The sequence below is a fragment of the Petaurus breviceps genome, unplaced genomic scaffold (genome assembly GCF_028583685.1).
Source record: "Petaurus breviceps papuanus isolate PSGF00001 unplaced genomic scaffold, PetGlider_PUasm1.0 91133, whole genome shotgun sequence".
NCBI classification, from domain to species: domain Eukaryota; kingdom Metazoa; phylum Chordata; class Mammalia; order Diprotodontia; family Petauridae; genus Petaurus; species Petaurus breviceps.
In genome coordinates this window covers 31,905,338-31,919,159 of record NW_027187419.1, presented here as the reverse complement: position 1 = coordinate 31,919,159, position 13,822 = coordinate 31,905,338, and the positions used below count along the sequence as shown (strand labels likewise).

At 36.0% G+C, this 13,822-nt stretch overlaps 1 protein-coding gene across 1 annotated transcript in view; it reads right to left on the bottom strand.

Moving 5' to 3' along the window:
• Nucleotides 1-13,822, bottom strand: part of SLC36A4 (solute carrier family 36 member 4) — a 77,481-nt gene that overhangs the window by 50,730 nt on the left and 12,929 nt on the right. Inside the window, exon 2 of the mRNA XM_069080271.1 lies at nucleotides 4,703-4,826. Within this exon, the coding sequence (XP_068936372.1) occupies nucleotides 4,703-4,826 (124 nt within the window). The remainder of the gene's footprint in view (nucleotides 1-4,702; nucleotides 4,827-13,822) is intronic.

Below are 13,822 nucleotides of genomic sequence, written 5' to 3'. Positions count from 1 at the left end.
CTAGCCATGTGACCCTGGGCAAGTTACTTAACCCCAATTGCTCTGCCTTCCCCCCTCCAAAAAAAAAAAAAGATAAAAATCCACATTTTCTTACTCCAAGTCTAGCACTCTGTCCTTTATGCCACCCAGCTGCTTCAGAACATAATTAATTTTAAAATCATTAAGCCTTGTTCTGACATTATCCTTGATTTTAATGGGAGACAGAAATAACCCCAAGTAATATTTGTAACAAAAGTAAAAATCTCAGAATGAAAAATAAGGTATCATCTTTTTTCTATGTATAAGCTAGCTTAAAAAAGTTAATGAAATACAAAAATAGCATGGACAATATAAACAATAGTACTGATAATTTAGATTGTGGTTTTTGGAATACAACCACTCTAAGAACAAGTAAAATTAAAAGAACCACTCCCTGACTAGTCTTGAATCTGAAATTTTTCTTTTATTACCATGGCATTACCAGCTTTCCAACATATTGTTTATCCCAAGTAATATTTCAACTACTTCCAAATTTTGTTTTAGTTTTTTAAAATCTTTCTGCTTTTAAACTAATATTATTTTCCTATGGCATAACACTGTTATTCTATATGTTTTAAAGATATCTACAAGAGGAAGATATAGTACTTCAATTTACAAAAGGCTTTAAAGAAGTGTATGCTCAGGCTACTGAACATTATTTGCTTTTTCTCTATATTAAACATACTTGATATATGATTGTCTTTAGAGGATTATAGCAAAAAAAAATAGGTAAATAAAAAAGCTGAAAGAATAGTTGCAACAGAGATATTAGTCTGAGCAAATTTTCCCTGTGTGGAACTGTCCTGAGACTATTTCAAAGAAACGTTTCCAGTCAACCAATTAATCAACCAATGAGTACATAAGAACCTACTATGTGTCAGCACCTGTGACTTGTACTAGGCACTGGGGATACAAAGAACAAAAATGAAAAAACTATAGTTTCATATTTCACATACTATGTGCCAGAGAGATCAATTAGGAAGCTACTGAAATAGTCCAGTTGAGAGGAAATGAGGGTCTGAACTAAGGTGATGACTTTTGTGAATAGAGAGGAGTTGGATATGAGAGATATTGTTAAGGAAGAAGCAACAACTGATTGGATATGTAAGGAAAAGGAGAGTTGGAAGTCAAGGGTGATACCTGAAAAGGAAATCAATTAATATTGATTAATCTGATTTATTTTTAGTTTGATTATAGGATTAAACTCCTTTCTTTAGGAAAAGCTAGTCCTAACAGCTAAGTCAGGCTAACATAGACAGTCTCTTAAGTCTAGGTTACTTATAGATTTAGTGAATAGACAGATTGATAATACTTTATCATTTAGTAGCAAATAATTTAGAAGAATAAAATAATCATAAGATTATAAGGTTTTTTAAAAGGCTAAATTTCCAATTCTAGCAGAAATAGGGGTTGACCAAAGGTTAAGTTCCAGTAAGTATAAGTTAAGGAATCTAATCTCCAAAAGTTAAAGTTCCCCTTCTGACAACTGGGTGAATGGGGATGATCACTAGTTTAGCAAAGTAACAAGTTCCTCTTTCCCAATGCCAGTTCCCTTTTTCTCCTGGATCCTCTGAAACAAGTTCCCCTTTGTAGAAACTGAGAAGTCATGTCAGTTGATCAACTGGGGACCTGTTAAAATATATCTGTGGTTTCAAAATACAATATAAGCAAAACAAAGATTTGTGGGGTAAAATTAAGAAAGTGTAACTTGAATTATGTTCAAAACAAATTTTTTGTAATTTTTAAAATTTCCCTTTTTTGTTATAAAAATCAGTTCTGTAAATCCCTGAGTCTCTAACCCTGGAAGAGTCAAGTGACCTGATTTGACATGCAAATGCTGGCTTTGCAAATTAAATCATAGATGCTCAGTGACTTTGTCCTCAGTTTCTTTTTTATTTCAGATAATTAATTTTAATACATCAGGGTAACAAACCTGACAGACTGGAAGAATGGTGGTACCTTTAACTAAAATAGTATTATTCTACAAAGGGAGAGTTAGGAGAGAAAGATAATGATTTTTCTGTTTTGTCCATGTTATATTTGAAATAAGTCCAGAGGATTTAATATGAAATGTCTAATAGGCAGTTAGTGATGTGGACCTGGAAATGAGGAGAGAACCTGGGGCTGGATATATACAACTGGGAGTCATGTGCATCATGATAATTAAAGTCATAGAAGCCAAAAAGTTAGCAAAAAAAGAATACAAAGAGGAAGAGAAAATGATCCAAGAGTCTTGGGGTACACAGCAACAGTGGGAGGGCAGCATATGTATGATGAGCCAAGCAAAGAAGAAATAGAAAGAGTTATCAGGGAGGTATAAAAAGAACCAAGAGAAAACAGTTCAGAAAAACCCAGACAGGTGAAAATATCTAAAATACGTATTTGCTTACTAGTCAATAATAGCAAATACAACAAAGAAGTCAAAAAGGATGCAGACTGAGTAAAGGGCATCAGTTTGGCAATTAAGATATCAAAAATCAATTGCTTAAATGATGCAGTAAGAAGCCAGATTACAGGTGTGAGATGAATGGAAGTGGAGAAAACAAGTACTGACATTTTTTGTGTTTGGTTAAGAAAGGTAATAGATTAAGGGGCGGCTAGGTGGTGCAGTGAGTCAGGAGGACCTGAGTTTGGTTCTGGCCTCAGACACTTAACACCCACACACACACAAAAAAAAAAACTAGCCCTGTAACCTTGGGCAAATTACTTAACCCCAACTGCCCTCCAAAAGGCAAAAAAAAAAAAAAAGTTAATAGATTTAGAATGTTAGCTAGAAGGGAGGGTTTGTTTGTTTATTTTTCTTTTTGAAAGTCAAGGGAAATTTGCAAATATTTTAAGGAAGTAGGGAAAGAACCAGTAGATATAGATAAAGTGAAGACTGAAGGGGTGTTTTGATTGAGGAGGCAACCCTCTGTAGAAGACAAGAGAGGATAGCAGAGAAGTTGGCTTGGAGAAGGAGATGGGCAACATTTTTTCAGAGACTAGAGGAAAAGAGTCGAGAATAGTATATAATGACAAAAGACCTTGGAGATAATTAGAAAAGGAAGGAACTCAAAGCAAATGGTCTTAATTTTCTCTCTTTAATAAAAGATAATATTATCAGGGGAGCATGTAGGTGGGGCAATGGATCCAGTGCTTGCTGGGCCGGGAATCAAGAAGACCCATCTTCCTGAGTTCAAATCTGGCCTCAGATAATAATAACTGTAATCACAGGCAACCCTATTTACCTGAGCTTCCTCATCTACAAAATGAGCTGGTGAAGGAAGTGGCAAATCACTCCAGTATCTTTGCTGAGAAAACCCCAAATGGGGTCATGAAGAGTGAGAGAGAAGGGAAAACAACAACAAAAAATTATCAAGAAAGGGCGGGAGGAATGATGTGGGGGAGGCTCGAGAAGAGCAGAGGTTTAGAATAGCTTTCATAGGGAAAGATAGAGGGAATAGTTTAAGGAGGAAAAAAAGAATAGTCTTGTTTTAATAAGGACCCTGTTAAGATTAGATTACATAAATCTGTAATGAACCCAGTAGATGCAAAGTAGACTACAGGTAGGTAATAGTCAAATTCAGGGTATTACAATCCCTGTATGTGGTTAAGGTGGAGTGAAAGAGTAGTTAATGGGAACTGAGGAGACTGAAGAAGTGGGGTACTGTGGGGTTTGAAGAAACATCAATGTGAATACTGAAGTTCCCTAAGAGAAGAAGACTATTAGTCAAGTATTAAACTCCTAAAGAAAGGGGGAGGGGAGATCAGTAAATGCTATTTGAGAATAACCAAAGATCTGGAATAGACAGTAGCCACCATGATCTATATGTGGTGAAAGAGTGAACTTCAGAGAAGGAGAGGATGCTAAGTGATAGAGGCAAAGGCGGAATGTGGAAGTAGCAAGAGTAAGAAATGTTCCAGGATCAGTGTAATAGGAAGATAACAGAGAAGGTACAACCCATATGTGAAAGAAAGGCAGGGGATGCCAGGAAAAAAGAGAGTTTATTCTCTTAACCAAAAAGGATAAATATTACCAAGCATAAGGAAAATCACAGAAATTAAAACTTTTAGCAACAATGATTTTTTAAAAATAATTGTACAGTTTAATTAATTTGTAACAAAAAAGTTAGAAAAAAGACTAGGTTAATGATTTAAATTGTGGCAGGTAAAAAATGATGAGGATAAAGAATTTAAAATTCAAATAAATGTGGGACTCATGAAATAATGCAGAGTGAAAAAAAAAGAGATCCAAAAAATATATACACCAATTAATCTACATATAAAAGGACAACATTAAACTGAAACAAAACTGTGGGTCAACTACAATGAACTCAGTACAAACTTGTTAAAGTTAAAATATACCTTTCTTTTTTTTTTTTAACAAACAGTAAATTACAAAAGTGTAAGTCAAATTCACTTTTATGCTATTTTGCTAAAATGTTTTCAGGATATATGTTTTGATCATTTCTGCATGTTTTGTAGATTTATATGATGAGGCAAAAATCAAATTTTTCGATAAAAATGGCACAAATTTACAGTAGATTTTAAGATATTTCAATCACCTTCCTAAAACAAATGTAACTGCTATGATCTGCTCAACCACCAATTCTATTTAAAGAATTCTGTAAATCAGTTTAAAAGTATAAAAAGAAAAAAACAGCAAGTAAAATACAAAGAAAGTTCTTTAAAATAGTGTACTTACGAAATGCCATCTTGACCATCAATTTGGTAATGTTTCTGAACAGGCAATAGCTCATGTTCATGCTCCTCATCAGATGTGCCATCTAAATTTTGTTCATCTATCAAAGGCTTCATTACTTCCATATCTATGGAACAAAACCAAAGTATTTTAGCAAAAGAGTAAACATTTGTGAGCTTTATATGAACATTAGGAAACTTAAATTCTAATTCTGTTTCTTTTAGTAATTTTCCAAATTGTTCAGGTCAAATAAAACTTAAAAAAAAACAAACAAACAAAACCAGAAACCAGTTTATTCAAGTTAAAGGACACATCCTTCCTTTTTGTTAACAAATATTATGCCCCCCAAAATAGAAAGTGGCAAGTACTATCCGTTGCAACCAATTTTTTTAAGTAGTTTTGCTTACCTCTTGTAGGGAACATACTTTGGGGTAGAATGGGAGTTGTTTATTTGTTGGAATGAGTCTACTAGGTTAAAAGTAATTAATAAAATCTCAAAATATCTGTAAGAATGGGGTTAGTTGAGCAAATCAAGTTACCCATCACACTTAAAGTAAATGATAAGATACCCTGCCTTAATTGTGAAAGTCTCAACCAATTAACCAATCAATCAAAAGTTAGTAATGTTCACAGGAATAGCATGCAGATTGCTAAGGAAAGTTGGTCATGTCTTGTGAATGGTCTAAGAATTTGAAGATCAGTTCAGAACCCAAGTTATTCTAGCATCTGGTGGAGATGGAGATTCCAATGAGTGGAAAAAGTGGAAACAGCATTCCAGGTTAATTCTCCACGCCACCCTGCCACTCCAAGTCATTTCGGTGTAAAAGAGCACCTTTGCCTTGTCTTAATCTCCTTTCCCTTCCCCAATGAAAGGAAGAGCACCTCATGAACTTCAGAGGTCTAAAGGCCTTCCCATCTTCCCATCCACATCCTAGCAGCACTGACAGTTATAAATTCATCAGGAGCAAAAGATAAGATGAATGCAGATCCACATATCCACAAAGAATACAGCAAAGAAGTTACATCACGTCTAAAGGAACTTATTGAACACCTCATAAAGGGGAGAAAAGAACTCCCAGCAACCAAGAGCTGTGAATTATTCCTTTACCACATGTGTTCTCTAAGCTTGAGCTCACTTTCCTCTTGTTTCTATATGTACTGGTGTGTGAGTATGGCAGGGGTGGTGGAGGGGGCTATTTTGTACCAACTGTTCTAACTGTACCTCTAAAAACTAAAAACTCTAAAAACTACTAAAGTTGGCTGACTAAATTGATTCATTTTCTCCCCTTTTTTCTTTTATTTTTTCACATGTAATAGTATTTTTTCCAACTACATTCATTTTCGTAAGATTTTTAGTTACAAATTTCTCTCTCTCCCTTCCTCCCTTCCCTCCATCCCAAAGACAGCAAGCAATCTTATATAGGTTACATGTGTACAATCATGTTAAACATATTTCCACATGAGTTATGTTGTGAAAGAAGAATCAGAACAAAAGGCGAAAACCACGAGAAGAAAAAACAAACAAAAAGTGAAAAAATTTGCTTCGATCTGCATTCAAACTCCATAGTTCTTTCTCTGAATGTAGATAGCATTTTCCATCATGAGTCTTTTGGAATTGTCTAAAATCATCACATTGCTGAGAAGAGCTAAGTCTATCATAGTTGATCAATGCACAACGTTGCTGTTACTGTGTACAATGCTCTCCTGGTTACGCTCACTTCACTCAGCATCAGTTCATATAAGTCTTTCCAAGTTTTTCTGAAATCCACTTGCTCTCATCATTTCTTATAGAACGACAGCATTCCATTACATTCATATACCACAATTTGTTCAAACACTCCCCAAACAATGGGCATCTCCACAATTTCCAACTCTTTGCCACCACTAAAAGGGCTGCTATAATTATTTTTGTACATTTTTGTACAAAAGGACATGTGAGGGGCGGCTGGGTGGTGCAGTGAATCGAGTACCAGCCCTGGAGTCAGGAGGACCTAAGTTCAAATCAGACCTCACACACTTGATCACACTTACTAGCTGTGTAACCTTGGGCAAGTCACTTAGCCCCGATTACCCTGCCTTCCCCCTCCAAAAAGCAAAAAAAAAAAAAGAAAAGGGCAAGTGGGTCCTTTTCCCTTTTTTAATGATCTCTTTGGGATACAGATCTAGTAGTAGTAGATTAAACTGATTCTTAATAATTATGGTGGGAAGTGAACTACAGGGGTTTGTAAACTAGAGTATTAGAAAGACATTTCCCCTCAGCAGTATTCCTGAAACCCCAAAGAGACCTAGCAGTCAAGTTCTGGGGATCCAATTTAACAGTAGGAATAGAAATTTCGATGAGAACCTGAGAGCATTAAGCTACATAAATAAGCAAAATAATTTGCTGTTTGGACACTGGGCAATCTATTTTACCTCTCTTTGTCCAGTTTTATCACACTTAAAACTGGGTTAATTAGGGTTTATTTATGCATGAGCTTTCATGTTAATTTGCCTGGAACTAGCCTTCCACACTATTTTTCAGGCAGCTCTTCACCATAGTGCCTATACTCCAACCTCCAACATTCTATCATCTCCACTGCAATCTTGGGCTCTCATGCCTATGTCTTTGAGCTCTCTTAATTGAACTTTCACCTTAGCTTGCTGACACATATCATACAGAATTGTTTAACTTATTGCATTGTAATCTCATAAATACTCTCTGATTGTTTACTAATTGAACAAGAAATCTAAAGAAATCATCAAACAAGAACTGGACAGGAGAACCCCAAAGCAATAGAAGTATGAATGTCAAACCTATTTCTAAAGAAGGTCTATTTGAATTTTCATATTAAACTTTTGGAAGTTTTCTTGTATCCAATTTTCTGGCTATTGTACTCTCCTCAAAGACATAACACAACCAATTGTAAGTAATCACTCTAAAAAATGTGTGTATATACACACATATACATACACACACGTATATATACACACATATATATGTGTATATATACACACACACACACACACATCTCTTTCACTGCTCCATGTAATATTCCACTAATGAAGACTTTGGAAAAGTGGGGGTAGAGGAGGTAGACAGAGAAGAATCAGTTCTAAAAGGACCTTTTTCAAATGCTTTATTAACTTCTCATTTACATCATTAATTTCCGCTAGATTTTGAGTTACAAATTTTTTCCCCTACCCACTGCCCCAAAATAGCAGTCTCACAGGATATCCCCTCCTCCAATCTGCTCTCTCCCATACCCCCTTCGAATTTTCCAGTAGGAGATGGTACATCTCTGTGCCCCAGTGCCTGTATATCTTATTTTCCCAATTACATGTAAATCAGTATTAATAATAGTATATTATATATATATATATATATTTTAAACATTTGATTTTAAAACTTTGAATTCCAGATTCATTCCCTTCCTCCCTTGTCAACCACCCTTACTGGGAAGATAAGCAGTTCAGTATAGGTTGAACATGTGTAGCTAATGCAACACATTAACATAGTAGATATATTGCAAAAGACTGACTATATTTCCCTCCCTCCTATCCCATCTCCCACTTGTTCTATTCTCTTTGATCCTGTCCCTTTTCAAAAGTGGGTGTTTCCAACTTCCCTTCCCCAGAGCCTGACCTCCCTTCCATCATCCCCCCTTGTATCCCCTTTCCCCCTACTCTCCTATAGGGTGAAATACCCTATTTAGTATGTATTTCTTTCCCTCCCCAAGCCAAATTCAAGGAGAATAAGATTGACCCATTCCCTTTTGCCTTCCTATTCTTCCCCTCCATTGTAACTATTTTCCCGTGCCTCTTCTATATGAGATAGTTTACCCCATTCTGTCTCTCCCCATCTCCTCTCATTATATTCCTCTCTCACCTCTTAATTGATCCTTTGAAGTATCATCACTTCCTATTAAATTGGTCCTGCGCCCTCTATCTATGTACACCTGTAAACATATACTCATTCATATATGTATTCATATGCCCATATACCCTCCTATACGGACATACACACACACACATTTCCATTCCCTTCAATTATTCTCATACTGAGAAAAGTTTCATCAGTTACAATTATCGTTTTTACATGTAAGAATGTAAATAGTTCAACTTTGATAAGTTCCTTATGATTTCTTTTCCCTGTTTACCTTCTCATGCTTCTCTTGCTTCTTGTATCTGAATGTCAAATTTTCTATTCAACTCTGGTTTTTTCATCAAGAATGCTTTAAAGTCCTCCATTCCACTGAATGACCATATTTTCCCCTGAAACATGATACTCAGTTTTGCTGGGTAGATGATTCTTGGTTTTAATCCCAGCTCCTTTGACCTCCGGAATATCATTCCAAGCCCTTCGATCCCTCAGTGTAGAAGCTGCCAGACCCTGTGTTATCCTGATTGTGTTTCCACAATATTCAAATTATTTCTTCCTGGATGCTTGTAATATTCTCTTCTTGAGCTGGGAATTCTGGAACCTGGCTATAATATTCCTAGGAGTTTTATTTTGGGGATCTTTTTCAGTTGATCAGTGGATTCTTTTAGCCTCTATTTTGCCCTCTGGCTCTAAAATATCAGGGCAGTTTTCCTTGAGAATTTCTTGGAGGATGATTTCTATGTTCTTACTTCGATCATGGCTTTCAGGTAGTCCAATAATTTTTAAATTATCTCTCCTGGATCTATTTTCCAGGTCATTGGATTTTTCCAAGGAAATATTTCATATTGCCTTCTATTCTTTCATTTGTTTGGATCTGTTTAATAGCATCTTGATTTCTCATAACGTCATTAGCTTCCATTTGCTCCAATCTAATTCTGAAGGAATTATTCTCCTCAGTGAGTTTTTGAGATGCTTTTTCCATCTAGCAAATTCGGCTTTTTAAGACATACTTCTCCTCATTGCCTTTTAGAGCCTCTTTTGCTATTTGAGTTACTTTTTTTTTTAAGGTGTTATTTTCCTCAGTCAGTCTGTTGACTCTCATTTCATAATTTTCTTGCATCATTCTCATTTCTCTTCCCAATTTTTCCTCCACTTCTCTTATTTGCTTCTTAAGGTCCTCTGATCTAAGATCAAATTTTCCATTGTGTTCAGGCTTTTTCATCAGGAAAGTCTGGAAGTCCTTTATTTCATTAAATGACCATCTCCTTGCCTGAAAGATTATGTTCAGTTTTGCTGGGTAGTTGATCCTTGGCTGCAGCCTAAGCTGTTTTGCCTTATGAAATATCAAATTCCAATCCCTCCAATTTTTTCTTGTAGAATTTTCTAGGTCCTCTGTAATCCTGACTGTAGTTCCACGATATTTGAATTGTTTCTTTCTGGCTGCTTGCAATATTTTCTCCTCGACCTTATAATTCTGGAATTTGGGTACTGTATTTCTTGGAGTTTTCAATTTGGGATCTCTTTCAGGAGGAGTCTGGTGAACTCTTTCAATAACTATTTTACCCTCTGATTCTAGGACCTCAGGACAGTTTTCTTTGACCAACTCTTAGAGAATGTTGTCCAGGCTGTTTTTTTTCATCACGGCTTTCCAGTAGACCAATAATTCTTTGATTATCTCTCCTGGATCTGTTCTCCAGGTCAGTTGTTTTTCCAATGAGATATTTTATACTTCCTTCTAATTTTTCAATCTTTATGTTTTGTTTGACTGATTCTTGATGTGTCAAGAGTCATTAGCTTTGATTTGACTGATTCTAATTTTAAGTGAGTTATTTTTTGAAGCTCCATTTCCTTATGTTCAGACGTCATTTTTAGGGAGGTATTTTCTCCAGTTAGATTTTGAACCTCCCGTCCCAGTTCACAAATTTTACTTCGTAAGGATTTGTTTTCTTAAGTGAAATTTTTTTTCCATTTTGGTCAATGTAATTTTAAAAGAATTGGTCAATTTATCTTCTGTCTCTCTGATTTGGCTTTTAAAATATTCCTTGAGCCCTTCTGAGAATGCTTTTTGAGCTTGAGACCAGTTCATATTTATTTATGTGGTCTCAGGTGTGAGTATAGAGTCAATGTTGTCCTCTGAATGTGGTTGCTCTTGCTCACTATAAAAGGATTGAATAGATCTTGTTTTTGTTTTCCCAGCTTCCTTCTTGCCCATTGTGATTGCCTATTTCCTGACTTGTTCAAGTAGGTGATTTTTAAACATCCAGGTTGTGTCCTGATAGTCCCAGGAGAAGCTGTTGCTGCTGCTGCAGGACCTGTATTTTCTCTTTCCTAGCTCCGACTGATCCTCTGTTCTGCAGTGAGATGTCTATGAGTTGTCCTTGTGGTGGGTGGATCTGCTGTCAGAGGCTGACTCTCACTCTGCTGTGGTCTGCTCTCAGGTGTGTGCTGGTGCAGCCCCTGCATGCTCTGCACTCCCCCTGCCCAGTCCTATGTGGGCACTTTCCTGGACTGGAAATCTGCCATGCTCTGTCACTCTAAAATCTGTTTTAGAGGTCTGTAAGGGTTATGGGATTTGCTGACATAGCAGGAAGGGGTGGAGCAAGAGGAAGCGGAAGCCAAGCTAGAGTTCCTGCGGTGGCTAGCAGTGGTGGCGACGGCAGGGGCAGCAGCAGAGGCAGCGGCAGCGTGAAGCCCTTTTTGAGTCAGCCAGAATTTCTGCTAAGGACTCCTGCTGAGGACTGCCAAGGGCCGGAGCTGCTGGGAGCATGCTTCTTGGACAGTGAGTGGGGAGAGGAGGACCTTTGCCTGAGGTAGCCTGTTCTGTTTTAAAGGCTTGAGAATGTGGGTGCTTTCTACTTTATCTACCTGTGCCAATGTCATAACTACTCTGAGGGCTTTCACTTTCTGGTTTTGGGACTCAGTCTTTTGGTATTTTAATAAATTTTCTAGCTTATTCCCCCATATGGCAAGCATGATGTATTTTGTGATGGATAATTATATCAGCATATTTGTAATTTCCATAGGCATTGTGAATATGGCATTGCTGATACAAGGCCAGTGACGGAATTTACCAAAGAGTTCAGGTAAGCACCTGCTTACGTTCTGCCATCTTAGCTCTGGCTCCCCTGTTTCCATTCTTAATTTAATTCAGTTTGTTTCTGACAATTCCTCCAAAATGTCATGGTTACTGAAAATCTAATCTTTCTGCCTACGGGCACTAGGCACTATGTTCTGAAAAGTATCTAGTACACTGTATTCTCACAATGTAGATAGTCATCACCACCCAACGTTCCAGAGAAGTCAGCAATCCTATCACTTGAAGCACAGGGTTCTGTAGATCACATTGGCTAAAGAAACCATTTCATTAGGAACAAAGGTAAGTATTCCTATATTTTTAGAGAATATGGAGACTAAAAGAAAAAATATTCTTAATATTTTTATAAGAAGGCCAGAAGGCCTAAAACATCTAAAAAGACATAATATTAATAAAATATTAATGCTGTAAGGCAGTAATGTAATTTTTGTTGTTAGTGGACATCACCACAAAAGATATACATAGCCATAGAAAGCCTTTAAGATGATCATCGCTCAATTTCAATTCACGCTTAAAAAACTACTAAATGGGTGCGGCCAGGTGGCACAGTGAGTCAGGAGTCAGGAAAACCTGAGTTCAGATCCAGCCTCAGACACTTAACACATACACACAAAAAAAACCTAGCCATGTGACCTTGGGCAAGTCACTTAACCCCAACTGCCCTCCAAAAAGTAAAAAAATTTTTTTTTTAATTTTTAAAAATTAAAAAAAAAAAGAAATTCAGGGAAAAAAATTCTAAAATGGAAGGAAATGCTAAATTTCAATGAGAAATTACATGTAATATATAAAAATTAAGAAAAACTACGAAATGAAGTGCAGTTTTATTCAACTCAATAATCATCCTACTGATTTCCTTTTTCCTACTTGATTAATTTTATTTTCTTCTCCCAGCGATACTGTTGAGGAAACAAAATTTATATCATTCTAAAATACAGCTTCTAAGGCATATAACTGTATCAAAACAAGATTTGTATTCCTTAAATATTTTTAGCTTACTGTTTGCAGAGATAATGATTCTTTCTGTGTAATTACCATGGTAAAAAAAATATGAAATTATCTCGTCCATCAAGCTGAGACTGCACAATATATATATACTTGAAAGTCTAAGTACAATCAAAATAGTAACTGATAAGTGAATAAAAAGTACGAAAAATGCATTTCTTCATATTTCTGCTCATCATTAATGATTTAGAAATATTTTATTCAGAACTTAAACACCAAATGAAATTGTTATTCTCACACACATAGCAGTAGAGAAAAAGAACATTACAAGTGAAATTCTAGATATCTATTATGTAGACATTCCTTGCTTTTCAAGTTTATGAATTCAACCTATAGTTTTCAAAACTCTCCTGCTTATTTATACTTTTTTATGGCCTTTACTCTGCTTTCTTCTCTGAATTTTCTAAAGATATCTCTGTCCTGTTTTCATCTTTTCTCCTTTCCTATGTCTCTTTTCTTTCTTTTTTGGCTACCTCATTCCTCTTGCCCTGCTTCTTCCACCATCATTAGAAAAAAGAAAAACAAAGTCCTTGTAATAATCCTTGCAAATTCGAGCAAAACCAATGCCCACATTGGCTGTGTCTGGAAATTATGTATTATTTGGCATCCTGAGTTTATCTGTCAAGAGATGGATAGTATGAGCATCTCAGTTCTCTGGAATCATGGTTAGTCATTGCACTGGTCAAAGTTCTCAAATCTTTTAAATTTGTTTTTTTTTAATGTTGTTGACATTATGCAAATTGTTTTCCTTGTCCTATTTTACTTCATTTCACATGTATTGTTTCATAAAGGTCTTCCCAGGTTTCTCTGAAACCATTATTTCATCATTTCTTATGGTACAATAATATTCCATTGCACTCATATACCATAATTTGTTTAGTAATTCCCCAATAGGTTGGAACCAGTTGCCAGTTCTCTGCAAATTCTAAAAAGAGATGCTATAAATAAGTTTTATACATTTGTACAAAAGGACCCATATGGGCTACATGGGCTTTAGATGTCTATTATTTGACAGCTGAAGAAACTATGACCAAAAGCAGTCAAATGACTTCCCCAAGATTACACAGGAGGAAGAGGTGAAACTAGGATTGAATGAAGGCCCTCTGACTCCAAAGTTAGTACTCTTCTCACTATTTATACTAAGTTTCTTTGATCTTTTTCATATATC